Genomic DNA, 26795 nt, shown 5'->3' with positions numbered 1-26795 from the left:
AGTTAGAAAACTCAGTCACCTGGCACACCAATTCAATTAAATTCGATTTTATTTCTATAGAGCTTTTCACAATGAATGTTGTCACAAAGCAGCTTTACAGAGATCCGGGTCCCCGGGTCAAGCTAATGGCAACAGTGGCAAGGAAAGACTCCCTCAGATGAGAGGAAGAAACCTTAAGAGGAACCCATCCTCCACTGGTCAGTGTTTGTGTGTGCATGAAAGACAGTGTGTATGTGTGTGTGTGTGTAACTGTGTTCTAATCCAGAGTAAAAACACACTTGTTGAAACTGCATCATTAATAATCTAAATTTCAGCTCAATATTAGAGAATATTCTCATCAGTATTCTGATCAATGATCTGCTCTGATTCTCTATCAATACATTTTTTATGTGCTGCATCGTTATCACTAATTATAAAAATGATATGAATCATTTCAAACCCTTATTGTCACCGCCAGAGTGGTAGATGGCACTGTCACTGGGTTTGATGAGGCTGCCTTAACATTGAGCAGAACAAGCAATGAAGCTGTGACCATGCATGCTGCCGTTCTTCCTTTTACTCTGCTGCTGCATTGAGAACACTAAAAGCTTTGTTAGTTTATTTAGAAATGGAAGAACCACCAGATTAAGCACTATCTTCCCCACCTTCAACTTCCAGTCATCGTGGCACTAAATACTTTTATATGTGGCCTAATGGCCTGAGATCTTTTAGTTGTAATTTTGCTCAGTGTTTTAAGGTGCTCTCCTCACTTACATACAAAACACATATATATGGCATGGTGATGTCAATTCTTTCCTTTGGGTAAGTTTGTTTTTAGAGTTAATTGCAGAGATATGTACATGCACTCTGTCTTGTGCATTCCTGTCCAGTTCTACAGCCAAAGGAATTGTGACAGTCCTTAAGTCTAAGCATTTGAAATAATATAAACAATGATATTCAAACGTTTGACTGCTTTATGTAATAACTACATACCATAGTACGTGTACTTTTACTTTTAGTACTTTTATAAAGTAGTAATTAAAAGTAATACATTTTATAATAAATACTTGTAATACTTAAGAATAAAAAGGTTTTGAAAACTTTAGTACTTCCAGTATGGTGCTTAAAGAACACTTCTACTCAAGTCACTGTCTTGATAGAGCACTTTTACTCAAGTCTGAGTTTCTAGTACTTTATACATGTCTGATTAAGCGTCATGATATTTTCAAAAAGCAGTGCCTTACAAAGCTCACAAGATAAACTTCACAATGCTGCAGGTTGTCCTTCACTTTCCAAGAATAAGCTCAGGCTGGATTCAAAGCAAACACTTTTTCACATGGGATGCAATGATGTGTGTTTATGGTGAGCCACAAGTGGCCTACGGTAGCACTGCTCTTTTTTCACAAAATGTATTTTGCACATGATTAAGCATTATAAGCATTATACATGAATTTCCTTAGGCCCCTAAGGAAATCAATATTAACAAAACCAATATAAAGAAAATCTTTAGATGCTTCCAAATTGTCACAATCTGAGAACAATTTATGAATTTATAGCCCCTTGAGTAAGAAATAGCCAGGTCGAAAAGATTGAAATACATCTTGCAGCCACTTTGTGCTTTAAAGTCAAGATTTTCTTAATTATTTAAGACCAAGCTTGAAACAAATTAATTAAAATCTACAGACTAGTTTGAGAAGCTCACTTTTGAAACCTTAAAATTTAATTTCAATTAGACAATCCGAAAAACAGATTTTGGCATAGTTTAGCACCCCCATTGCTTAACTGACATGAAAGTTGGATGGTGTCCACAGAATCATTTAGCAACATGATTGCTAAGTGTTATAACAATCCTTTACAGCGATCCGGATCTTCAGCCATTTATTTGAAGTGAGCTCCATCTCAGGAGGACATTCACACATGGTGGCCATGTTGTTTATAAATTTGAACATTTTAAAATAATTCTCGGTCACATGATCCTGCTCAACATTTTGATTACTATATGGTCAGGATATGTTCAAAAATGTACGAATAGTACACAGATGTGGGTTTTCTGTTTGTGTGTTGGCATTGATCAACGGTGATGGAGCTAAAAAGACCAAATGAGTAATTTATGCAGAAATCTTGCAATGAAAGGGACATTCAGATATACCTTATTTTCCAAGACAGAAGTATCTTCAGTCTGGCCCACACACACTAAGGAGCCAGCATGAACCCAAAAGCCAATCCCTGCGTAGAGTGGTTCTGTAAATGTAAAGTGGAATGTGTATAAGTGGGTTAGTGAGTGTGTGTCACAGGACAGGCTGTAAAAGGACACAATGCCTGATAGCCAGTCCAAATATACTCCTACTTTGGAGGAAGAGCCAGGTACGGTAATTTGCTTTTTGTTGTACCTTGCAGTGTACTTGTTTTTAGAGCTTACCGGAGTCCAGTTGAGAAATCAGGTTTATTACCACCTTTCTTTCTGCTAATACCTTTATATGCCATTGCCAAAACAGACACGCCACTCCACTCAGCCTCCCAATAACAGCGTCCAGTCAGATCCTCTCTGCTCAGAAGCTGTGGACAACTATCAAATCTTTCTGGATGATCCGGATATGGCTGCTGCTCTTCCACGCGGGTTACCTTCCTGTTCCCCTTGTTAGAAATCCGGCGTCCAGGAGACAGATTCAGGAGTCAGGAGACTGGATCTTCAGTGTTGATGAGTTTATTGATACACACAGAGATGTACAACTCGATCGGTCACGGTCAACCCAGTCTGATTAGGGGTATTTTGAGAGGGCCTTATATACATTGGAAATTGTGGGAGGAGAAAGGTTGATGAAGAGGAGTTTAAGGAGGGGTAGGAGGGGGATGAAGGGTAGGTCACTTGGAGTGTCAACAATAGGGGGTGATAGTTATCACTTTAAAGAGGGGTAGGAGGTGGGTGAAGTTGAGGGGGGGTTGATGGTATACAAAGAGAGAGAGTGACCACTTTAGGCCGGCAGACGAAGGGTAACAAAAGGATTAAGATAACCATTTGATAACAAGTTGAAACCACATGAAAGTAATGTTAGAAAAGACCATATTTTCTCTCACCCTCATAGAGACACACAAGCGTGTTTGCTGTGTTTGGGTCCAATGTGAACTCACAGGTGTCTGAACACAATAATGGATTGAAGAGACACAGCATCAATTGCAGGATTAACAATATAATGTCAAAACCAAGCATGTGGTGGTATTTACAATCTGTGTTAAAGGGTAAATTTTTTGGGGAAATCAAAAAAATTCAAAACAGTGAACCTACATTTTCTTAGTCTTGGTCTTGTTCTTGTCTCCCCAGCATGTTTTATTCTAAAGAAGAACAGTATACATGTACATTACATTTATATAAATCAGTTTTACTGATTAAAGTATTCATTATTTTAATAAATACGGTTCCTTGCAGAGGTTTACACATTTCTACATACCTAAATGTCTTGAGTTCGCAACCACCACCTGCAACCACCCAGGAAAAACAGGAGAGAGGCTTTTGTCTGCTAGACTTTAGAGTTCAAATCCAGTTCTTTAAGATGTGAGGGGTTTGAACTCAGAGCCGAAGCCAAAGAACAGCCTCCCTATGTGATCATACAACCAGAAAATCTGCAAAAGAAAATGAGGAATGTAGAAGTAGGAAGTGTGGGATAGAGCAAACCCAAAGAAATCTCACAAAGTCCTATTGCAGGATTCATGTGAATGGGCTCATATGTAAGGGATAGGGCAGATCCAAACAAATTCAGTAAGAGCTTACTATTTGAGACACACCCCAAAATTGTATTCTTTCTGATTACTTTTCAGTTACAACCCAGAAACATCAAAATGATGGGCCAGTGAGAGTTTTTAAATACAGTGAGAGTCTGAAGGAGTCTATTTTAGGCTGCTCTAATAGAACCAACGTAATTGTTCTTTTGGATTGCCCACAACCTAGTGGAAGCTCCAGGCACAGGACTCATATTCAAAAGCCTAAACTGTTGCATACATATTGCTGCTCTCAAGTCAAAGCCCAGTGGTGTTCACTGTCTTTCTACATGTCATACTGCACCTGAGATACCTGAAGATCTCTAGCTTACAATGTGAGCTCTTAAGTCCAGCAGAGAACAGAACCACTCCTAAATACTGCAGATCATTGTTCCTGAGGTCCAGTTCCTTCAGGAGAGAGTTTGATGAATTCAATGTTGATGTTTCCCCAAGGTTACAGATAGCAGTCTGCAAAGGCAAAGAAAATGACATTTCTTATACTGTAATTTGAAAAAAGAAAAAAAAGCACTCCACGAAAACCTCAGCAACTAGAGCTACTAAGGTAATATAACTAAACACATACAAGTGAAATGTGCAAATCATCAACCAACAAATCATATGCAAGTAAATGATATTATGGAATTTACAATTTCCCATTCAAGAATAAATTCAATACATTTTCACATGAGTATTTCCAGTTTGCTTTGTGAATTCTTCAGCTGAGCAGAGAGCAGTTCCACTCCTGAATCCTGCATGTTGTTACTAAGATCCAGTTCTCTCAGAGAGGAGTCTGCTGATTTCAGAGCTGAGCAAAGAGTTTTGCAGGACATTATGGTGAGATAGCAGCCAGTTACCTGCAAATGTAGAGTACATTAGTGCTTAATACAGTAAAAACAGGGAAATGATATACATTCTAATATCGAACATTTTAGGTTCTGAAACATGGTTATGCTGCAAGTTCAGATATAAACTGACTAAATATCTCACTTTATTTTTCCAAAGTGCCTCCAATTTGCAGTGCGAACTCAACATTCCAGCTGAGAGAAGCTTAACTCCTAAATCCTGCAGGACATTGTTACTATGGTCCAGTTCTTTTAGCAAGAAGTCTGTTGATTTCAGAGCTGAGGAGACAGTTCACAGGAACCTGTGTTGAGATAGCAGCCAGCAAGCCTGCCAAATGCAGAGGAAATACAAATTAATAGTGCAGTTTCATCATTAGTGGTTATTATTGTTGTTTGTTGCTATTATTAAGTAATAACAGTAAAAATAAGTAAATATATGTCAACATATACACTATGTGATCAAAAGTATTGGGATATTGCTCATTTATTGTTTCTTCTGAAATCAAGGGTATTAGTAACTGTCTTTCTGGCTTTCTACTAGATTTAGAAAATTGCTGCAAGGATTTGATTGCATTTAATGGCAAGAGCATTAATGAGGTCAGGATGCTGGATCATGACCATCCCACCTAATCCCCAACTCCCCTTCTCATGCCCTCAACTCCTCAACTTATCCCAAATGTACTGGATCGAGAACCATCCATCACTCCAGAGAACACAGTTCCACTGCTCCACAGCTCGATGCTGGGTGGCTTTATACCCCTCTAGCCCACGCCTGGCATTAGGCATGGTGCCAATAGAACAAGACTCCCTGGACCAGATACACATCAGCCAATTGGCTGATGTGTATCTGGTCCAGGGAGTCTTATTCTATTGGCAGTACCTCTTTACAGGACTCATTTTCAAAAGCCTAAACTGTTAAGCTGCATACATATTGCTGCTCTCAAGTTAAAACCCAGTGGTGTTTACTGTCTTTATACATGTCATACGGCAGTTACTGTAGCCCATCTGTTGCTGCACAGTTTACCAACCCCTCTCCATCCTGTCTAACAGTGGAAAGAAACCACCAAGCATTCCAGAGTTCTCAGCACTGCAGTGACACTGGCATGGCAGTAGCATGGTAGTGTGTATGAGTGTTGTACTTGTATGAATGTATCAAGTACAGTAGTGTTTCTGGCTTTTAGACACTGTGTACATTTAAGGGCCATTAGAAACCCCTTCCCTTGTAGGTCCACCCTGCTGGTGTTCAGTTAGAGGCTGAAGCTCATCTGTTGATGCACAATGAGTCCTCCTCTAATGCCTCAATACACGCAGATATTTTGAGAGAAAGAGAGAGAGTAGGAGAAACTGTGTCTAAACAGTACAGTGTTTTCATATTTGTTACCAGTAGAGGGCGGCATTGATCAATCATGTGATCGGGAAACTGAATCAAAAGTGAAAGTGACTTTGAACCGCTGCCATTAGAGAAGAGATCAGATCTCACAGTAAGGTAATTAACTGTTTAAACTGATCATCTAGAATATTACTGTATGCTTACAGATGTGAGATACTTGTATGTTTTAAGTATTTTCTGGAAATACAAGATGGCTGATAGTGGAACTAGACATGAGACTTTAACGAGTTTTAAATATGGGTGTGATGCCCTAACGACAATATCTCCTATCTCCTATCTAGCCTATTATCTTACATTTATATTATAATATTATACTCTTATATTTATGTCAGTAACAACAGCAGGAGTAACAACCATTTTTTTAATTTAAAGTTTTAAAACAAACAAAAAAAATTCTCTGATATTCATCTTTTCTGCACTAAAACCTTTTGAACAGACTAGCAGTGAAACCTTCGGGTGTGTTTAGAGTGTAGTTTGGTTCCCCTGGTCCAGACCAAGCAAGAAAATGATTATATTTATAAACAAAATGTCGTCCGCCATTGTAGCTGCACAGGACATCCACTGAGAACAAATAACTTAACCAAAATGGCTATGGGAGTACTCAACTACATAAAAACCATACAGAGCAAAGCAGGAAGAGAGTTTATATAGCTATAGAAATAGCACAGGAAATACCCAACACGAAGAGGAAACCAGTGTGACATTTAGACACAAGAAGCTAAATTGCCTACCATCCAGTAGAGAGCACTTACTGCCCACTAAGTATGACTTTGCCTACATTAACCTATTTAAAGCTCTCATTTCAAATACACATTGATAAATTATTGTTCTTCATTAGCCTATCTGTCACAGTACTAAATCTCACTACCAACATATCACAAAGGCAGTACTCGCGTTTATCTGCTACCGAGGTGGATCTAGAAAAATATTTATGGGTTGGTGAGAGGGGGGCAGAAATTTTTGAGGGGTCGCAGCGTATGGCAGACATATATATACAGTACTTAGTTTAATCACAGTAATCACATTTTAATGAGAAATAGTATCTACACACTACAAAAGGGCACAGGCTGCAATTGACAAACTCATACAGACAAACTTAATCAATGTCTTGCATTTGAGGTTTCATGTGAAACAGTTCATATTAGGAATAAGTGAGCATACAGTGTGATCATAGGAGATAGAAGTATGGTAACACTACTGTAGGTGGGCATTATTAAAGAAAAGGAATTAAGGTAAGACACAGGTGTGTGAGATAGTGGCAGCGGTGCAGGCAGCATTTGGAAACAAATGGATCATGGCACTCAAACAAGGTTTGCTTTTATCGTTTACTCAGAGCACACATTCTCTACATTTGTCCATCAGTAGCTTAAACAGATTTAAGTAGCTTTAAGTAAGTTTAAGTTTGTAAGCTTTCCTTGACAGACACTAAATCAATATTAGCTTTTATAGACTACTTTACACAGATCTAACGTCAGACCTATAGCTAACATTACATGTTCTGAACGCTCTGAATGTTCCTGCTACCTCTCTTCTGCATTGTGTGTGTGTAATAAACTCAGGACAACAGAATCAGCTTCAGTCTGTGTATTTGTCTACATAAAAACCATAAAGCTCAAAGCAAAAGATTTTGGCTTCAGTGGCTTCACAAAAAATGCCTCTCTCAGTCAAGCGCTCTGCAGACTGAGCATAAGTATTACATGTGTACAAAACCAACATATACCTATATTTATAATAAAATGAAAATATATGTAATCCATACATTTATATTACATTAATATAGAAAACATTAATACAAACCGGATTCCAAAAAAGTTGGGACACTAAACAAATTGTGAATAAAAACTGAATGCAATGATGTGGAGATGGCAAATGTCAATATTTTATTCGTAATAGAACATAGATGACAGATCAAAAGTTTAATCTGAGTAAATTTAACATTTTAAAGGAGAAATATGTTGATTCAAAATTTCACAGTGTCAACAAATCCCAAAAAAATTTGGGACAAGGCCACTGTTTACCACTGTGTGGCATCCCCCCTTCTTCTTACAACACTCAACAGACGTCTGGTGACAGAGGAGACCAGTTTCTCAAGTTTAGAAATAGGAATGCTCTCCCATTCTTGTCTAATACAGGCCTCTAACTGTTCAATCGTCTTGGGCCTTCTTTGTCGCACCTTCCTCTTTATGATGCGCCAAATGTTCTCTATAGGTGAAAGATCTGGACTGCAGGCTGGCCATTTCAGTACCCGGATCCTTCTCCTACATAGCCATGATGTTGTGATTGCTGCAGAATGTGGTCTGGCATTATCTTGTTGAAAAATGCAGGGTCTTCCCTGAAAGAGATGACATCTAGATGGGAGCATATGTTGTTATAGAACCTGAACATAGTTCTCTGCATTAATGGTGCCTTTCCAGACATGCAAGCTGCCCATGCCACAAGCACTCATGCAACCCCATACCATCAGTGATGCAGGCTTCTGAACGGAGCGCTGATAACAACTTGGGTTATCCTTGTCCCCTCTGGTCCGGATGACATGGCGTCCCAGTGTTCCATAAAGAACTTCAAATCGTGACTCATCTGACCACAGAACAGTCTTCCATTTTGCCACACTCCATTTTAAAAGACCCCTGGCCCAGTGCAAATGTCTGAGCTTGTGGAGCTTGCTGGCAACGGCGGATGGCACGGTGGATTGTGTTCACTGACAATGATTTCTGGAAGTATTCCTGAGCCCATTCTGAGATCTCGAGCATCCAGTAGAGTTTTACGGCCTTGACCCTTACGCACAGCGATTGTTCCAGATTCTCTGAATCTTTTGATGATGTTATGCTCGGGTTGATGATGATAACTTAAAAGTCTTTGCTATTTTACGCTGGGTAACACCATTCTGGTATTGCTGATCTTTCTGTGCAACAATGGTGGAATTGGTGATCCTCTTACCATCTTGGCTTCAGAGAGACACTGACACTCTGAGAAGTTCTTTTTATACCCATGTTGTCAATTAACCTACTTAGTGTTAATTGGTCTTCCAGCTGTTTGTTATATGCTCAATTTCCTTTTTCCAGCCACTTATTGCAACTTGTACCAACTTTTTTGGGATTTGTTGACACTGTGAAATTTTGAAACAACATATTTTTCCCTTAAAATGTTACATTTACTCAGATTAAACTTTTGATCTGTCATCTATGTTCTATTACGAATAAAATATTGACATTTGCCATCTCCACATTATTGCATTCAGTTTTTATTCACAATTTGTTTAGTGTCCCAACTTTTTTGGAATCCGGTTTGTACGCTAGTATTAGTTTGTATTTGGAGCTTTACTGCATGTCACAACACAAACGCTTTCTTCTTCTCAGTGATATTTAATCACCCTTTCATAAGTAGCCACTAGATTGTGGTAATGTTGAAAATTGTACATATGTAACTACCAGCTATTTAAACACGTCTTAAAATCACCACATGTGAACTGTGAGTTTCATAATGTACAGAACTTTAAATGGAAACTTTAAAGCCTAAACTGGATTGATAGTTTGTCTCTTATAAACTAATTGTATTAATATTAGTATTAAAGGGTTTGTTGAGAGTGGCCAGGGCTGGACTGGACACCACCAGTGAGCTGAGCTTTACTGGCCTGAACCTTTTTTAAACATGTGTTATGTGTGTAGTGTGTGTTTGCTTTGTGTGTGTGTGTGTGTGTATATTTGTGAAATAATTTCCCTTACTGAACAAAGTTGATAATTACTTAACATACTCAACAGCTGTGCAGATCCACACGAATAAAACATGCTGATGTCTTTGTGGCCTGTCTTTCAGGGATGAAGCTTCTCTGGGTGATGCTACTAAGTTTTTCTGGCTTAATGGAGACCATATCAGGTAAGTGTTTTCCTGCAACAAATGTCTGAGTAAGTGCTGAAGTCTGACACTCAACACTTCATCAGCTTTACTCAGTTACCTTAATACAACCACATTTTCCCTGCACACATCACATCACACCACTGTTTAGTCTTACATATTTTTAAATTACAAAACAAATTAATTACTGTAACACCTTTTTAACACCACACAGATCTAAGGCCTCTTTGTGTTCACACTATTCTTATAGGCAAACTGCATATAGGCAAATTGCAGAGAACCCAGCAGGTGGTTAATGGATCTGTTAGCTTTTTAATAATGTTTGCTCTTCTGTTTGCTCTTCATTGCAGAACGCTTTACAGTAGTTGGTCCAGCTGCTCCTCTTGTTGTTGAAGCTGGAGAAGATCTGGTTCTGCCCTGTTCTCTCCAACCCAAAATTAGTGCTGTGGATATGATGGTGGAGTGGTTTAGAACAGATCTGACTGGAACTGATCCACTAGTGCATCTGTATTTAAATTATGAAGTAAGAAATGAGAAGCAGATAAAGTCGTACAGAGGGAGAACCGCTCTGTTTAAAGAAGAACTGAAGAAAGGAAATGCCTCACTGAAACTCTCAGCACTCCAACCTTCTGATGAGGGATCTTACAAGTGTTTAATTAAATCTGACTCCTTTTATGAAGACACAACTCTTCGTGTTGAAGTTAACGGTAAGAGCAACAACAGTTTTAATACTTTAGTAAAGCAATTATGGCAGCTGCATTATCGTCACATTAGCTTCTCATATTATTCAATAGTTTTTCTGTTCAGTACATGAATACACATCTCAAGTAATGTCTGGGACATTTGACCATGTAATAGAAATGCAGCAGACAGAGATTGGGTTAGTGTATTTTTTTTATCAGCACTGTTGTGGATTATAGCATTGAGAGATCAACTGCTTCCCAATTAATTTGACTCCGTCCACTCATGAATCAGGTAAGATGGAGTGCAGTGGAGGGTATGAGCACTGCATTGAGCGCTGGTTGTTGTGAGAATGTTGAAAAAAACAGGACACAAAAATACACTCTTTGATTCTTTTTCTATTGCTTTCTAATTTCAGCACAACTGAAAGTAGTGGGTCCAGCTGATCCTCTTGTTGCTGAAGCTGGAGAAGATCTGGTTCTGCCCTGTTCTGTCCAACCCAGCATCAGTGCTGAGGATATGATGGTGGAGTGGTCAAGAATCCAAAAGGCAGACACACTAGTTCACCTGTATGTAAATTATGAAGACAGAAATCATGATCAGACGGAGTCGTACAGAGGGAGAACCGCTCTGTTTAAAGAAGAGCTGAAGAAAGGAAACACCTCACTGAAACTCTCAGCACTCCAACCTTCTGATGATGGAGCTTATAAATGTTTAATTCGATCACTCGACTGGTATGATGACATTACTCTTTACGTTGAAGTTAAAGGTGAGAGAGATCACATTTTCAGTGTATCATTACTCAAGAATTTCATTTGAAATAAATGCATTCATTCATTTTCATAGTACTTGTAAGTGGAACAGTGTCAAGCACTTTAGACATCTCAACGCAATACACATCAAATCTGGAATGATTTTATGTCGAACTGATGGAAGATTTGAGTAAAAGCACTTAAAATGTGTATATTGCAGCCAGGCCTTGCGCTGAGACAGCTAGGGTTGCCCAGCCAATAGTATGAGTAGGGTGACAATTTAATAAAATCTGGACCTTTAGATTTACAAGGGAATTCACGCGGGGGTTGATCTGGAGTGAATGTAAGGTGAAGCAAGCCCTAGGCCCTGTAGGACCAATTGCAGAGACAGCAAGATGTATCATGGTAGGGACATGCATATACCAGAGCAACTGAGGTTTTGAGGATTTTAGAATATAAAAAAAAACACAAACAAAGCAAATTTGTATCTAGGTCGAGCTAAATGAGTGCGACATCACCTGAAAGTGCAGAACTAAATTAACCGCAATGGACATAAAAAAAAAAAAAAAAAAAAAAAAAAAATATATATATATATATATATATATATATATATATATGCGTAGGAGTAGCTTTTGTCCAGAAGTCCAGGTAAGGAAGCTATATAAACAGCATGCAGAATCAGACTTATTCAGACTGCATTGGGAAACAACAGGCTGTCTCAGACTAACACATTACATATTAGTGCATTAGCCTTTAAACCATTTTTGGAAACTTTATGTTTGAATATTGTTTTGTACCTGCCTTTCATTGACTTCAGATCTGGGGTGATTTTTTTTGCTTGAGTTTTTACAAGCATTCTGTATGTACAACAGTGTCACAATGTCATAGTTTACAGTTAAAGCAATGAAATCATACTTTATTATTACTATTTTATTATTATTATTATTATTATTATTATTATTACCAAAAGACTGTACTTTAGAAATATATTAGTGTATTTAAAAAAAAGAATATCATGAAAATGTTTTTTTCTTAACTTAACTTAATTAAAAAAGGTAAACTTTCATATATTATATTCATTACACATGGAAACCAGAAATCCAGTATCTCAAATTAGAAGAATTGCATGAGATCAAACAGAAACAGATGTACCATACAGAAATGTCCATGTTCTGACAAGTATGTTTATAAACTCAATACCTGGTTGCGACTCCTTTACCACAAATTACTGCATCAATGCAATGCTTTCGTCCGAATGGCAGAGTCGCTCGCTGTCTTCAAAGGTTTTTCTTGAGTAAATAGCAAAGCACTTTTGTAAGTCGCTCTGGATACGAGCGTCTGCTAAATGCTGTAAATGTAGTAGTTTTGGCACTGTGTGCAGGTGCTAATTCCCCCTGGAAAATTATATTAGCTTGGTATAAAGGTTGTAGTCCTCCTTATTGCTTGTGCCCATTGCCCCCTTCCACATAACCTTACATTAACATGCTTTGATGCAGCACTCTGTGAACAGCCAGCCTTTTCAGCAATGACCTTCAGTAGCTTACATTCCTTGTGGAGGGAGTTGATGATTGCCTTGTGGGCAACTGTCTAATGTGAGCATTCTCAATGGTTGTGTGTGCTAAACTAGACTGAGAGATCCATAGTATTTATACTATTTGAATTTCAAATTAGCTCAAAATGGTATTATTTCAATGGCCTTAAATACATCACTTGACAGTTTTCCTTTTTAATTTTTTTTTAGTAATTTTTAATTTTTTATGATATGCATTTTTTTTTTTAAATGAACTAGTGTGTGTGTGTGTGTATAATATCTTTATATATGGTAGTCAGGGCTGGTAAGCAAGTCCTTTGATGTTTGACCTGCTATTTAGTTTTATCTGATTTATATTTCAGGAAAAGGTTTTCATGGTTGGAAGATCGCCATCATCTGCATTTCTGTTTTTGCTGTTATTTTAATTGTCTTTACAGTTTACATCTTGAGAGGTAATTTTTTATTAATCATTTTCAGTAAAAACATTTAATTACTCAAAGAAGAATTTTCAATTTTTGGATTAGTGTGTGGATGCACAGTCAATGTGTCAAGGCAATGTGTTGCAGTTTTATGTCTGAGCAGCTTTTCATTTCGGTATGATCACATGAGAAGAACTAACACTTACAATAACAATAATAATGTGTGACAGTAACAATAATAATGTGTGTAATGTGATGGATGGGTAATTGGTGCTGAAACCAAGTATTTCATAATTTTGGAGCTACATAAAAAAAGTATCCTAAGCTCAGTTGTTTTGCAAGTAAGTTTGCAGTAAGTCTGTCTCTGCTAAGAAATACAAGTAATACCACTATGCAAACACAGAGGACGTGAGTGGATACAATCACAGCAGTCATTAGACACCGCTGATAGAGATGGCGGTGGCAGAACAATAAATCAGCTTATTTTCACTTCTATGAAAATGTTGTATTTGAAATCACTGAATTAAATTTATTTAATTTCAGAAAGATCTCTGGTATTAATTACAGTGACGAGCCACAGACCAAACACATCAGAAGCACATTCATTATGAAAAAAACTATTCATATAGTACTGAAGAAAATGTTAATTAATAAATGAAAACATTTTGTAAAAGTTATTTAAAACCATCTACAAGAAGTTGTAAAGAACCCATTAAACTAGACACAGCAAACCAACTTATACATTCACCTGATTCTTTCATGGCTCTACATTACATTACTAAATAACCTTTGAAGATCCCATTTTTAAAGGGGTATTTAATTAATATCCAGACTAAAAAACTATGCTGAATGAAAGCAGTGTCTGAAAAGCCTTCTGCTGACTCTCTCTCTCTGATTCCAGATAAAAACTCATTAAAGGAGCTCTCTCCTAAGCAGTGCTCAGTCATCACCTACATGCGTCTCAAGACAGAGAATCCACGCAAAGAGTTTGACCTGAAGAAATTCACAACATCGGAGGAGGGTTACAGGAGACTCATCCCAGCTGTAACAAACTGCAGGACAGCTCGGTGAGTTCTTATCATAAAGATTAGAATGCTGAAATGAACAGTATTATTATGATCTATGAACAGTACAGCATTGTGAAACAAGTGTAGGTGGTCTAAGGAAAAGAAAAGGAGTCTGGTCAAAGTACTTGTCAAAGTCTACTGGTGTAAGAAGAGAGATTACACATACTGTTACATTTCCCTTGAAGCACTACTGTTCAATTCCTATCAAACACTACGAACTACATTACCCATAATCTCTCTGACACTCACATCACCATCATATGCCACTAGTCAACCAATCCTGGATAGTTTCTAAAATCCACATTACCTAAAAACTGAAAAAATTAGGACACCCTATTAAATATTTAGTTCTTTATTAAAACATTTCCTTTTAAAACAATGTAAATAGATGAAGATCTCAACTTAGCTAAAAATAAAGAACATTAGACTGCTGTTTATTTAACAACAAAAAAAATACTTCTAACTTATATACCTCAATTAGATATTTACATTTACATGTTAACTGGAAGATCACTGTGTACAGAGTTACAGAGGAATAATTTTTTTAATGGTAAATAAAACAGGTTTGTTACTGTAAAGACTTGACACTGTGTGACCATCAGACAGATCACAATCAATGTACTTGCAGTATGTACACACTAAGCTGCAGATGTCCATTTAGATCAGTCTGTCAAAATCCATTAGTTTAACCAGATTAACTTGCAACACATATCAGACAGAGAAGGAACTGAGAAATTCTAAAGTGTTGAATTACATATTTCACAAGGAGCCAAGCAGATGTCTCAAACCATGTCCAGTACAAGGCTACAAGTTATTAATCAAGAAATACATGGAATTTACATGAAATACTGATTTATTTTTTTCCCCTTCTGTAGATTTGCTGGCTGTGATCTCACTGTTCAGTCCATTGAAACTTTGAACTCAGCTCTACAGACAGAAAACTCCTCCCTGAAAGAGCTGGACCTTCGTAACAACAACTTTCAGGGTTTGAGGATGGAGCTGCTCTCTGCTGGACTGAAGAGTTCACACTGTAAACTGGAGACTCTCAGGTCAGAATTACAATATGTCCGTAAAATGCAGTTCAATGGCAGCACTGTAGAAAATGTATGCCGGCCTGCAGAAACCCTGGTGATATTTTTTTGTTTGTTTAATTTTGACGTTTCTCTTAAACAACTTTTAAAAGCATGTTCTTTTTTATATTTAAGTCTATAAGGTCTGAAAACTCACAGCTGAGAAAATCATACTGAGAGATTCTTCAGCATTCCATCACGGTTCTGTTTTATCAGGAGGCAGCAGGACATATTTAATAAACTTAAACCAACTTAATATTGTATTTATGAACCTTTTCAACATCTATGCACCTCCATCTGTATTAATTCCATTGTTTCTTATTTTAAAAGGTGGAATAAGTCATAATATATTTTTGACATTATTGGACATTTAACCTGCTGCAGTTCACCTGATTTACTTTCCTTCACTTTATTGTTTCTAACTGGTTGTAAAACTCACTAATGAGTTACATTAGTTCATTTATGCCAGCCTCACTGTTTATGTTGACGTCAGTAAGATGTGTTCAAAAATCTGTATTTGAAATCTGACATTTAGATTCATCAGACTGTAGAGTTGCTGGCTGACATCCATCTCAAGGTTTGGCGTGCTCTGCATTCAGAGATGCTTTTCTGATCATCACTGCTGTGATTATTCAACTTGCTGGAGTCATTCTGTCAGCTCAAAATCTGGTCGTTCTGGCCATTATTTGTTACACTTAATTGTTTCAGATCTTCAAACAAAGTTTAATATAAAACAAAGACAACCTGAGTAAACATCATTTCATTAACAGAAAATGATATCCAGCATAACTGGTGTCCGATAAACTTGACACACAGAAAGCATAGCCATGTGATATCAGGGATGAGAACTGTGAGCTTCAAACACTGATCTGGCTCAGCATCCATTTTGTTACAGTACTTGGTCTTCACTGCAGTGAGAGCTGAGAAGCTTTTCTCACAACAGTAGATAGTAGTATTTAATACAAGGACTGGGTATTCACTCTGACTGAATCCAACAGTGACATTCATTTAAATTCTGACATCCAGATCTGATCCTGTGAAAACTGTATGCATGCAGCATGTACCACCAGCCACCAGCAGGGGGTCTGGCCAGCACAGTAGTAAAGCAGGTGGATCTATTACTGTAACCAATCCCAAAATCTCCAGCAGTAATCAGCGCTGACCAGGCCCATGGCACAGTGTGTATATATATACCCAACCAAACAACACTTCTCTGTCTCCATCTGAGGGATGGATGGTAATAGTGGGCTCTGAGAGAAACCATGAAACTGGAAAAGAATAAAAAGAGAATAGTTGTGAACAGCAGAGAAAAGCAAACGACTCTGCACTGGAGTCAACACCCCACAGCTCACCATGACAATAAATGTAAGCAAATTCTCAAGCAGAAGAAGTACAGTGTTTTGACATTTCATTGGTTAGTGGTGAACAGAGAAGGTACAATTTATCGGTTCAACGTAATTGTGACGTGCATAAACAAAAGAGTGTTAACATATAAACATAATTAACACAGAAAGGCTTATTACACACAGGTGTATTTTTCAGTAACTACATGGACTTCTGTACAAATTAATGGGGCTAAATCATTTGGTAAAAGAAGTTTGTAATAACTTTCAGCTCTCTGACAGGCCATCGCCTTTTTAAGGGCTTAATGACACAGAAGGAAGCTCATATGGTCAACAGAGACTTCTCTTATCTAGTCTCTCTGAGATGAGCTAGCCAGCACCCTCAAGGCCACTTGAACAATAGCTCCTATCAGCTAACTAGACTTCGGTAAAGGAAAAGGAGATCAGATCTGGACACAGAGCTGGGGAGTTGATGAAACTACTATTCTGTATTCCATAAGTGAGATTACATTGGTTACATTACCACAGTAACAACACTGCCCTCCCCGTGACAGACCAGGGTTTGATTTCTAACTCTTCATTCTGCCACCTGTGTAACATGATTCAAATATAAGTAGCTCTGGATAAAGGCACAACCAAGCTTCATTAATGTTAATGAATGCCTAGAAATAGACCATAGACACCATAGGTACCAACCACTGAAAACCAGTCCAAAACTGGACACCTGGAAACCCTAGTCAGACACATAGACAGGTATTATGCAGACAGAAAAGCACATATTTAGAACCACGCATGTAGATTCAACAGGGTAAAAAACTGCTACACTATCTAAACTATCTAGCTGGTTATAAATAACAAACCAGGGTACAGCATTAGTTGCAAATAACAAGCTGTCAGTGTATTATTACAGACAACTTGCTGAGTTTACTTCCCTTTATAAATCTTCTATTGGTCAGTGTCATAAACTTAAAATAAGCTGGAGTTAATTCACTCTACTACTGTAAATATGCTGAGTGCTGTATAATAATATATAGTATTATGTATTATAACTACCTAATACTTTTTGGCCCTGGATAAATGTTAGGCAGTTTTAATGTAGATGTTAGGTGCATGTGGTCTGTAGGTGGTGTTTTCTTCCTCACTGAAACACATAGGCACGCCGAATAGGATGAATGCTGCTTTAGGATTCATTACTGTGAAGTAGTGGTGGAGTATTCCTTTTTTATAGTGTTAATAAATGACACTTTTTAGAAGTATTTCATTTGTCCCCTCTCAGTGATTGCCATTAACTCATTACATGGCTTAAGGTACGTGGTTTTAGAGAGTTATAAACATTCAAGAGACCGAAAAGACTGAAATGGTGTGCGTTAAAGAAAGTGGTGGGCCAGTGCAGCACATAGCTGAAATTTAATTTCAAGTATTCTCATTTGTTTTTTTCAGGTCATTCCAAATATACACAGAATTTGTGACATTTCAAATAATGTACTAAAATTGTACTTAATCACATTTATCCCTGTCTGTAGATTATCTGGCTGCAATATCAATGCACAGTCCTGTGAGACTCTGCAGTCAGTTTTACAAAAAGAGAACTCCTCCCTGAAAGAGCTGGACCTCAGTGACAACAGTGTGCAGGATTCAGGAGTGGAGCTGCTCTGTGCAGGACTGAAGAGTTCACACTGTAAACTGGAGACACTCAGGTCAGAATTCTGTCATTTCTTTTCTGAATGGTAAACTTGTTATTTAATGTCCTCTTTATTTACCTACCTATTGAATGCCTGTTTGTATTCATTAAAATACAGACTTGCTCTGTGTAATCTGATAAAGTCCTGTGAGACTCTGCAGTCAGTTCTACAGTCAGAAACCTCCTCCCTGAAAAAACTGGACCTCAGTAACAATGACCTGCAGGATTCAGGAGTGGAGAAACTCTCTGCTGGACTGAAGAGTCCACACTGTAAACTGCAGATTCTCAGGTCAGTGTTTCAAAGCTTCTTTACATTTAACTGTAACATATCTTCAGTGTTTTGTGAGGTGTCCTACTCTTCTTTGCAGTCTTGCTCTGTGTAAACTCAGTGTACAGTCCTGTGAGACTCTGCAGTCAGTTCTACAATCAGAAACCTCCTCCCTGAAAGAGCTGGACCTCAGTAACAATGACCTGCGGGATTCAGGAGTGGAGAAACTCTCTGCTGGGCTGAAGAGTCCACACTGTAAACTGGAGACACTCAGGTCATATTTACATTTTTAATTAAACTCTGTAGTTTGTATCAATTATTTAAAATATCCCACAATTTACCAGAATGTTTTTATCTTGCTGTTGCCGCAACAAAAACATTTGTGTGTGTTGCTTTTACTCTGCAGACTTGCCCTGTGTAAACTCTGTAAACAGTCCTGTGAGACTCTGCAGTCAGTTCTACAATCAGAAACCTCCTCCCTGAAAGAGCTGGACCTCAGTAACAATGACCTGCAGGATTCAGGAGTGGAGAAACTCTCTGCTGGACTGAGGAGTTCACACTGTAAACTGGAGACTCTAAGGTCAGTGTTTCTATGTTTTAGAAACTTAGACAGGCCAAATTCAAAACCAGAACAAGAATACAGGACAAAAAAACAAAACTTAAAAACCTGGAGTTAAAATCAACACAAGACTGTAGGACGAACACAGATAAGACGAACATAAAGAAGAAGGGAGGCTGCTGGTGCATCTTTTTTCCACTGATTTCAGCACAGCTCTGATGTTAAAGTTCAGTCCTCTCAGGCTGCAAGGTTTCCGGCTCCAAGACTCTCTATATCCAGATCCAGGACTGGGTTCACCATCCAAAAATCCTTAATTACATGAAAAACTTCCGTAACAAATTAGAATCAATTGCATAATGCAGGTTCACATGGAAATCTCTTATTGAGAAATCAGTAGGATGACTATTGACACAGTTCATAGTAGTCCACTTGCAACACTGACGTTTATATGCACACTAACGCTATTAAGGTTGTGCATTTTAATGGTCTTACAAATCCACTAATAAATGTACAAGTCATGTGAAACTTGTAATTCACAGTTACGAAACGTACAAAACACATTCATTTAAGCCACCTCTTAACTTTACCACTAATTTCAAATGCACTTAGTATTTAACATGAGGGAATTGAGTCACATGACTGGAGTCGTGAATTTAAGGACTTGGGACTAGCTTGACTAACACTGATAAAAAAACAAAAACAAATTGACTTTGACTTGGTATTCATGACTTGATTTTTGGTACACAGCAGACCAGCAGAGACCAGCATACAAAGAAGCTTGTGTCATGGAAGCGGCTTTTCCAAAAACAATAAAGGTTGTGTACTAGGATTATGCAATCAAAGATAGTTGTAAAAAGAGAACAGTGATTATGCAACATCTGCAGAAAATAAATCAGTGACACGACCACCACAACATTCAACTTCATCTGTCACCACAAACTCCACAAAGAAAGATGCAGGACTGTCATTTCAGCTGACTTAATGCTAAGTCCCTAATTGAGTCCTCGCTATACTGCCTGCAGTTCCAGGGTTAATATTTTAATTTGACTCTCATGAGTCTAAACTATGACTACAAACTCTCCAATCACTGATTAATATTGCTGTATAAACTAAATCGCTGTAAAAACAAAGGAATTAATAACTTATTCAGACACTTTCTCATCAGCAGTGTTCACCAATCACATGAACACACCAGCATTCATGTTTGGCAAGACAGAAGTTTCTTTATAAGAACACGCTGTAAAGTAAAGTACAATGACAAGACAAATGAAATTTAATTTTTGGTCATGACTGCATTTACTTACAGGTAGTGTTTCTGCTGTATGATGTAATTCATCCCTTTTGAATAAAGTGACGTGCACTGCCACATGTGGGGTGCAATCACAAGTGATGTTTTTGGCGAACACACCCTTGAGCCAGTTGCACTGAGCCATTAGCCTTAGGGTCTCAGTATTTTTAACTGTACATAAATTTCAAGTTATCAAATGCCAAAAGAAATGTCCGTTTAGTGCCAAAGACTCACAATGCACTCTGGTCCACCTTTAACTGATGTGACCTACGATGTTCACAAGAAGTCTAAAGTTTAGAGTTGATTGTGGGAGACTAGAGTCTTAAAATCAGTCTGGAATTTCAGAAATCAGGGCATGATTAAAGCCAGTTGTTCCAGGGGTCCTGCTCTTTCTGCAGATGTTCTTTGGCAGCAGTGGTTTCCTCCTTGCACATCTCCCATGAAAATGGAATGGTCTCTTTCTGATGGTAGATGCTATACTTCATCAACTGTGACGAGAGCTATCTTTATGTCCGATGATTTTGTTTAAGGATTGCTGGAGACTTCTTCACATATCTTGTGGTCTGATCTTGGGCAGAACTTGTTAGAATCTGGTCATGTTGCAGCTGTTTCACTTTTTGTTCCAAATGATTTAGCAGACAGTGGAACCTCTCTTTGTTCTGAGATCTTTTTTAATCAGTTCCCAGACTCATCTGAATATTCAGCCTTCTTTCTGAAGGGCCCAGAGCCCAGAGCCCTCTTCATGACCACTGTCTTTTAACTCACTTATGTGTGGAAACTGGAGTAGTAGAGTAGAAGTTGTATGACTTCACACTTGAGACTTGCTTGACTTATAGCAGGAACTCAGCTTCACTTGCTTGAATCTTAAAAAAGTAACTTGAGACTTGAAGGTTAAGACTTGACACTTGCTTGTAACTGCACATGTCTCATCTACTCCTACCTCTGCTTAGGACCAAATAGATTAACCAACACAAATGGTGATTAACCTGAATGAACTTTCATTACTCACTAAACTAGAGTAAACTATAGCAAGGCTGAGCTGCGTACTATTAACTATGTCGTAAACTTGCAGGAGTTCTTCTAAACCATAAATGAGATGAGAATGAGAACTTGAAATATTTATGATGCAAGAAAATAAACGCTTCAGACGACAACCTGCTCTTCCCTGCTTTTTGTTTCTACACATGCCCTGGAACCTGTGTATCTTTGTATTTAGAAAAATCTAATCAATGTTTATTAATATTGTGATTAATATTGTGTCTTGTTAAACACCTGTCAAACATTTGAGGACATTACTTTTCCTTTTCAGGCTAGCTTTGTGTAATCTTGGAGGAAAGTCTTGTGAAAATCTGGGATCAGTTTTAAATCTGGAAATCTCTGTCCTGAAAGAGCTGGACCTCACAGACAATGACCTGCAGGATTCAGGAGTGGAGAAACTCTCTGCTGGACTGAAGAGTTCACACTGTAAACTGGAGACACTCAGGTGGGTGTTTGTCTGAGTGGCTTAGCGGTCTAACCCCCCCGGTGTCACAAGTTCAAATCCCAAGCCATGCCACTTTGCCATTAGTGTCCAGAACCCAACAGAGCACAACTAGCTGTTCTCTCTCCCCTCATCACTCTTAAGCAATGTTGGCCAGCACAGGCACTTGTTAGCTGGAGCAGTGAAGCTGAGGACCCAGCACTTTCCTCAGAATGTGTCGGCTGCCTGGCAGTACTGCATTGGTGGCAGTTCGAAAGAACACATTGTCTAGATTCCCATGTATCTGATGTATCAGCATGTTCAGTCCTTGTCCTCCTAGTGTCAGGAGCATTGCTCGTTCTCGGGGGAGTAACACATGGGGAAAAAAGGGAAAAATCATTGGCTACATAGTTTCCAGTGAAATTTCGCTACTGTCAGAGCACAAGGAGAGTTTGTGTACTAAAAGAAGACTGAGATTACAGTGTTCTTTTAACTACAAAAATACCAACACTTTGTATCTCACTCATTCTATACCCTTATTTTTCCTTCAATCTCTGCAGATTACCTTATTGTATGATCACAGAGAAAGGCTGTTCTTCTCTGGCTTCATCTCTGAGTTCAAACTCTCACCTGAAAGAGCTGGATCTGACCTACAACCATCCAGGAAAGTCAGGAGTGAAGCTGCTCTCTGTTAGACTGCAGGACCCACGCTGCAAGCTCAACACACTCAGGTATGAACTGTGTGTGTGTGTGTGTGTGTTTGTGTGTGTGTGTGTGAACCGTTTGTAATGGGTGAAAACGCGGGTGGTGGAGGAGCTAGCAGAGGAAATACACTTAATCCTGGCTTCCCTCGAGGCACACACACAGGACACACTCCATGCGGGGTAGAAGACGGGTTTAATAGTACATAAGCACCAACGCATCTCCCCATTACTGTCCAGATAGCTTAGAGTAGGTACATCAGACCGGAGGCCATGCTACAGCTAGCTCACCGTCTTCATAGAGAGGCACAACTCTGGCGCACATGCGCAGTAGTACAATACACGTAAAACCACCGTTACACGTTCCTTTAAATGTATGATTGCAGATGTGCAGATTTCTTAGCTTTCAGCGTCAGCCTGAATTCACAGAAGAAGAGGGTGTGTTGATAGTCTGACAGGGTCTCTGAGAAGAATTTGCTAGAGTCCATCATCTATTACATCACATCTTACATCTCATGTCACTGGTTTAACCTGAACTTCATCATCTGAAACATTTGAACTAAAACCTGAGAAAATCAGAAAAAAGTACAAAACTGAGATGAGATGTGTAAATTAATTCTATTAATTAAGGGAATTGACTAATATTGTAAACATATTGCAAACTACTGCTGCTAGGAGTAAACATCTGTAGAAACTGCTGCTGCTAAAAGACTATCTGCAGAAACTACTGCTGCTAGGAGTAAACATCTGTAGAAATGGCTGCTGCCAGGAGTAAACATCTGCAGAAACTGCTGCTGCAAGGAGTAAACATCTGTAGAAACTGCTGCTGCTAGGAGTAAACATCAACAGACACCGCTGCTGTTAGGAGTAAACATCTGCAGAAACCACTGCTGCTAGGAGTGAACATCTGTAGAAACTGCTGCTGCTAGGAGTGAACATCTGTAGAAACTGCTGCTGCTAGGAGTAAACATCAACAGACACCGCTGCTGCAAGGAGTAAACATCTGTAGAAACTGCTGCTGCTAGGAGTGAACATCTGCAAACACTGCTGCTGCTAGAAGTAAACATCTGCAGAGACTGCTGATGTTTACTTCTGCAGACACCATTTTAGGAAAAGTTCAGTCTAGCAAACCAGAGCTACATTTCTGCTGATCCACTCACATTTTCTCACACTGCAGTTCATTAGCATATCTGATAGAGCTTTTTAAACTGGGAAAAATTACTGTTGATGTGAGACTGATTAAACCTGGTTTGAGAACCAGAACTCTGAACAGGTGAAAAACTATTCTTTATTACTTTGTCCACATTCTTCTTCCTTCCACAGCAGTATGAAGAAGGACAGTACAGTCTAACTGTAGGGTTACAGGACAGTCATGATGTACAGCTGCTCAGATACAGGGGGTGCTTCACTTACCCACTGCCTCATCTTACCCCACTCTCCCCTACATTTAAATATATCAGTCAGATTAGTGTGTGTGTGAGGGAGAGAGATGAATATAAACACTGAAAGAAACAAACAAAGTCTTGATCTGTGTGTGTGTGTGTGTGTGTGTGTAGAGTGGAACATGGAGGGGAGATCAGAATCAAACCGGGACTGAAGAAGTGTAAGTACACATGACACACCCTGGACCTGCACTTGCCACCATTGGTTATTTCTCAGTGAAATAACGATCGCTACAGCTAAAGCTAACGGGCTAGACGCTCATATTGTGGTCTTGTGCTACGTTAGTTAGCTGTCTACCTCACTACAAACCTGAACACAGTATTTTACTGGAGTAACAGATACAGTGTGTAATTTACAGTGTAGAAAACTAAGCCTACATTCCTGCTATATACGTTAGTCCTTTTAGCTACTTAGCCAGTTCACCGTTAGCTCCTCAGCTTGTGTACTTTGACTTAGCTTAGCGACACTAGCGGTAGCACCATGCTCCTGATACTGTCAGATGAGGGGATAGACAGACTCAGCAAAAGCAGGTAAACTGGGTGAGATTACTAGGAGCTGTCAGTAGCTGGAACCTGAACGGTTTGTGTGTTAAAGATTTAGTGAACAGTGAAGTTAGTGGGGCGTTCACAGAGAGCTGAGGACTAGAGGATACTGGTAGTCTGCTACTGTTAGCTGTGTTCTACATAATGGAGTATTAATATGCAGTAAAAACAGACAGATCCAGCTCTGAAACTGGATTTTATTACTGAGTCAACAAGAATTCTCCAACAGTGCGGAATCTGCGTTGATTACAGCAGCTGACTAACACTACAGTCTAGTGACCAACTGTAACCAAAGCGCTGTCGCCCCCTGGCTGCTCCCCCACTAACGTCTGTAAACAGGAAACCAGTCTATGTGTGAAGAGAAGTGTGTCCCAGTCATGCTCTAAGCTCTTGGATGACAGTCAGTCAGTCAGTCAGTCAGTCTCTCTCTCTCTCTCTCTCTCTCTCTCTCTCTCACACACACACACACACACACACACACACACACACACACACACAAAGTCTTAGTGATGTGTTTCTCCTCTGTGTTTAGACGCCTGTGATCTCACACTGGACCCAAACACAGCTCACACACGTCTCTCTCTGAGTGAGGGGAACAGGAAGGTGGTGAGAGGAGAGCAGCAGCAGTTGTATCCTGATCATCCAGAGAGGTTTACTTGGTGGGTGCAGGTGATTAGTAAAGAGAGTGTGACTGGACGCTGTTACTGGGAGGCTGAGTGGAGCGGGAGAGAAGCTGCTGTAGCTCTGACTTATAAAAGTATCAGCAGGAAAGGAGACAGTAAAGACTGTCGGTTTGGATGGAATAAAAACTCCTGGGTTCTGATCTGCTCTGATTACAGATACTCTGTTCGTCACAATAATAACAGAACTGATCTCCCTCCTCCTCCCTCCAGCTGTAAGAGAGTAGGAGTGTATGTGGACTGTCCAGCCGGCACTCTGTCCTTCTACAGCGTCTCCTCTGACACACACACACTCACACACTTACACACATTCTACACCACATTCACTCAACCCCTCTATGCTGGTTTTTGGGTTTATCACGAGGCTTTGTTGTGTCTGTGTAATATTGAATAACCTGTGTATGTGTTTGAATGTGTGTGTGTGTGCGTGTGTGTGTGTGTGTAACAGGTTTTTCTATACAGAGTAAAACACACTTGTTGAAAATGCATCATTAATAAGCTACAATTCAGATCAATATTAGAGATTATTCTCATCAGTATTTTTTATCACTGATCTGCTCTGACCAGTAAATAATCTGAAAATGTTGCACTTTTGTGTTGTTTATTAGTATAATTTGTGTTCAGTGTAACAGCCTTTATTTTACCCAAAATCTTTTAGATGTGTTTGTCTTTTTATCGAACCACCCACAGAATCTCATCTGAAACATACCAAAATGGAGAAAACCTCTCCATTAATGTCTGTCTTAATGAACAGTACCTATGGTTACAAAAACAACCAATCAATATGGGAAACTGGACTGTAGTTCCAGACCTCCATAAAGCACAATATCTTACAAGTATACCACTTTTTCTTTTCTGTTGTCAATACTGATACTGAAACTCTGAGTATCTGGTATTTCTGATACCGATCTTTAAAATTACAGAAAGCTTTAAAATTAGATGTTATAAATAGAAACACTTCACATTAGATGACCAAGGTGGTCATGGGCCATGCAACAAAATTAGAGTATTTAAAATAAATAAATATATTGTATTTTAGTTAGGTACTTTTATTTATGCTACTTTTGGGCTACTTACAGTCTCTTCGGTCATATTTCTGCCATCATCCAAGTGTCTGATTCGTTTCATTGCTTACTGCCTCATAATCCAGAACTGCCAACATACTAAGGAAACTAGAGGGAATGCTTGTGAGGCGAGTCCACAGTGAATGATGGTGAATGGAGTTACACAGCTAAAAACAACATCAAAATGTGTTTTAATGGGTGTTATAGTGTTGCTAGGTGGTTGCTATGGAGCTGATTAGTTCTTGCTAGGCAGTTTCTATGGTATGCCAGGTGGTGCTATTTTGGCAGATGGTGTTTTTTTTTCAGTAATGAGAGTGTTAACAGTAATGCAGGTTAATTGTGGGATGATCTAGCATATAAAGGGAGGGCTTAGTCCCGTGTTCCTCTTGGAACTTTGCCTTCTCGTTGGCGTGTGGTTTGGCGTTTTGGAT

General features: G+C 38.8%; 1 protein-coding gene across 1 annotated transcript; it reads left to right on the top strand.

Moving 5' to 3' along the window:
- Positions 1-5971: 5971 nt before the first annotated feature.
- On the top strand, positions 5972-25860 carry LOC140536037 (uncharacterized). The gene is made up of 15 exons (XM_072657654.1): positions 5972-6060; positions 9778-9837; positions 10167-10523; positions 10916-11266; positions 13143-13232; positions 14101-14266; positions 15142-15315; positions 18203-18376; positions 18479-18649; positions 18729-18902; positions 19035-19208; positions 21785-21958; positions 22495-22665; positions 24192-24238; positions 25153-25860. The coding sequence occupies exons 2-15, from the start codon at positions 9780-9782 to the stop codon at positions 25692-25694; spliced, it is 2823 nt and encodes a 940-aa protein (XP_072513755.1). The 5' UTR covers positions 5972-6060; positions 9778-9779; the 3' UTR covers positions 25695-25860.
- The last annotated feature ends 935 nt before the right edge of the window (positions 25861-26795 follow it).

Source organism: Salminus brasiliensis, chromosome 15 (genome assembly GCF_030463535.1).
Source record: "Salminus brasiliensis chromosome 15, fSalBra1.hap2, whole genome shotgun sequence".
Classification (NCBI taxonomy): domain Eukaryota; kingdom Metazoa; phylum Chordata; class Actinopteri; order Characiformes; family Bryconidae; genus Salminus; species Salminus brasiliensis.
This window is presented reverse-complemented; position numbering and strand designations above follow the sequence as displayed.

What these genes read in the sequence shown, in the direction of transcription:
- LOC140536037 (XM_072657654.1), top strand. Translation starts at nt 9,780, where the DNA reads ATGAAGCTTCTCTGGGTGATGCTACTAAGTTTTTCTGGCTTAATGGAG. An exon ending in ACAAACTGCAGGACAGCTCG is followed by an intron (nt 14,267 to 15,141) that starts GTGAGTTCTTAT and finishes CCCCTTCTGTAG; the next exon opens with ATTTGCTGGCTGTGATCTCA. An exon ending in CAAACCGGGACTGAAGAAGT is followed by an intron (nt 24,239 to 25,152) that starts GTAAGTACACAT and finishes CTCTGTGTTTAG; the next exon opens with ACGCCTGTGATCTCACACTG.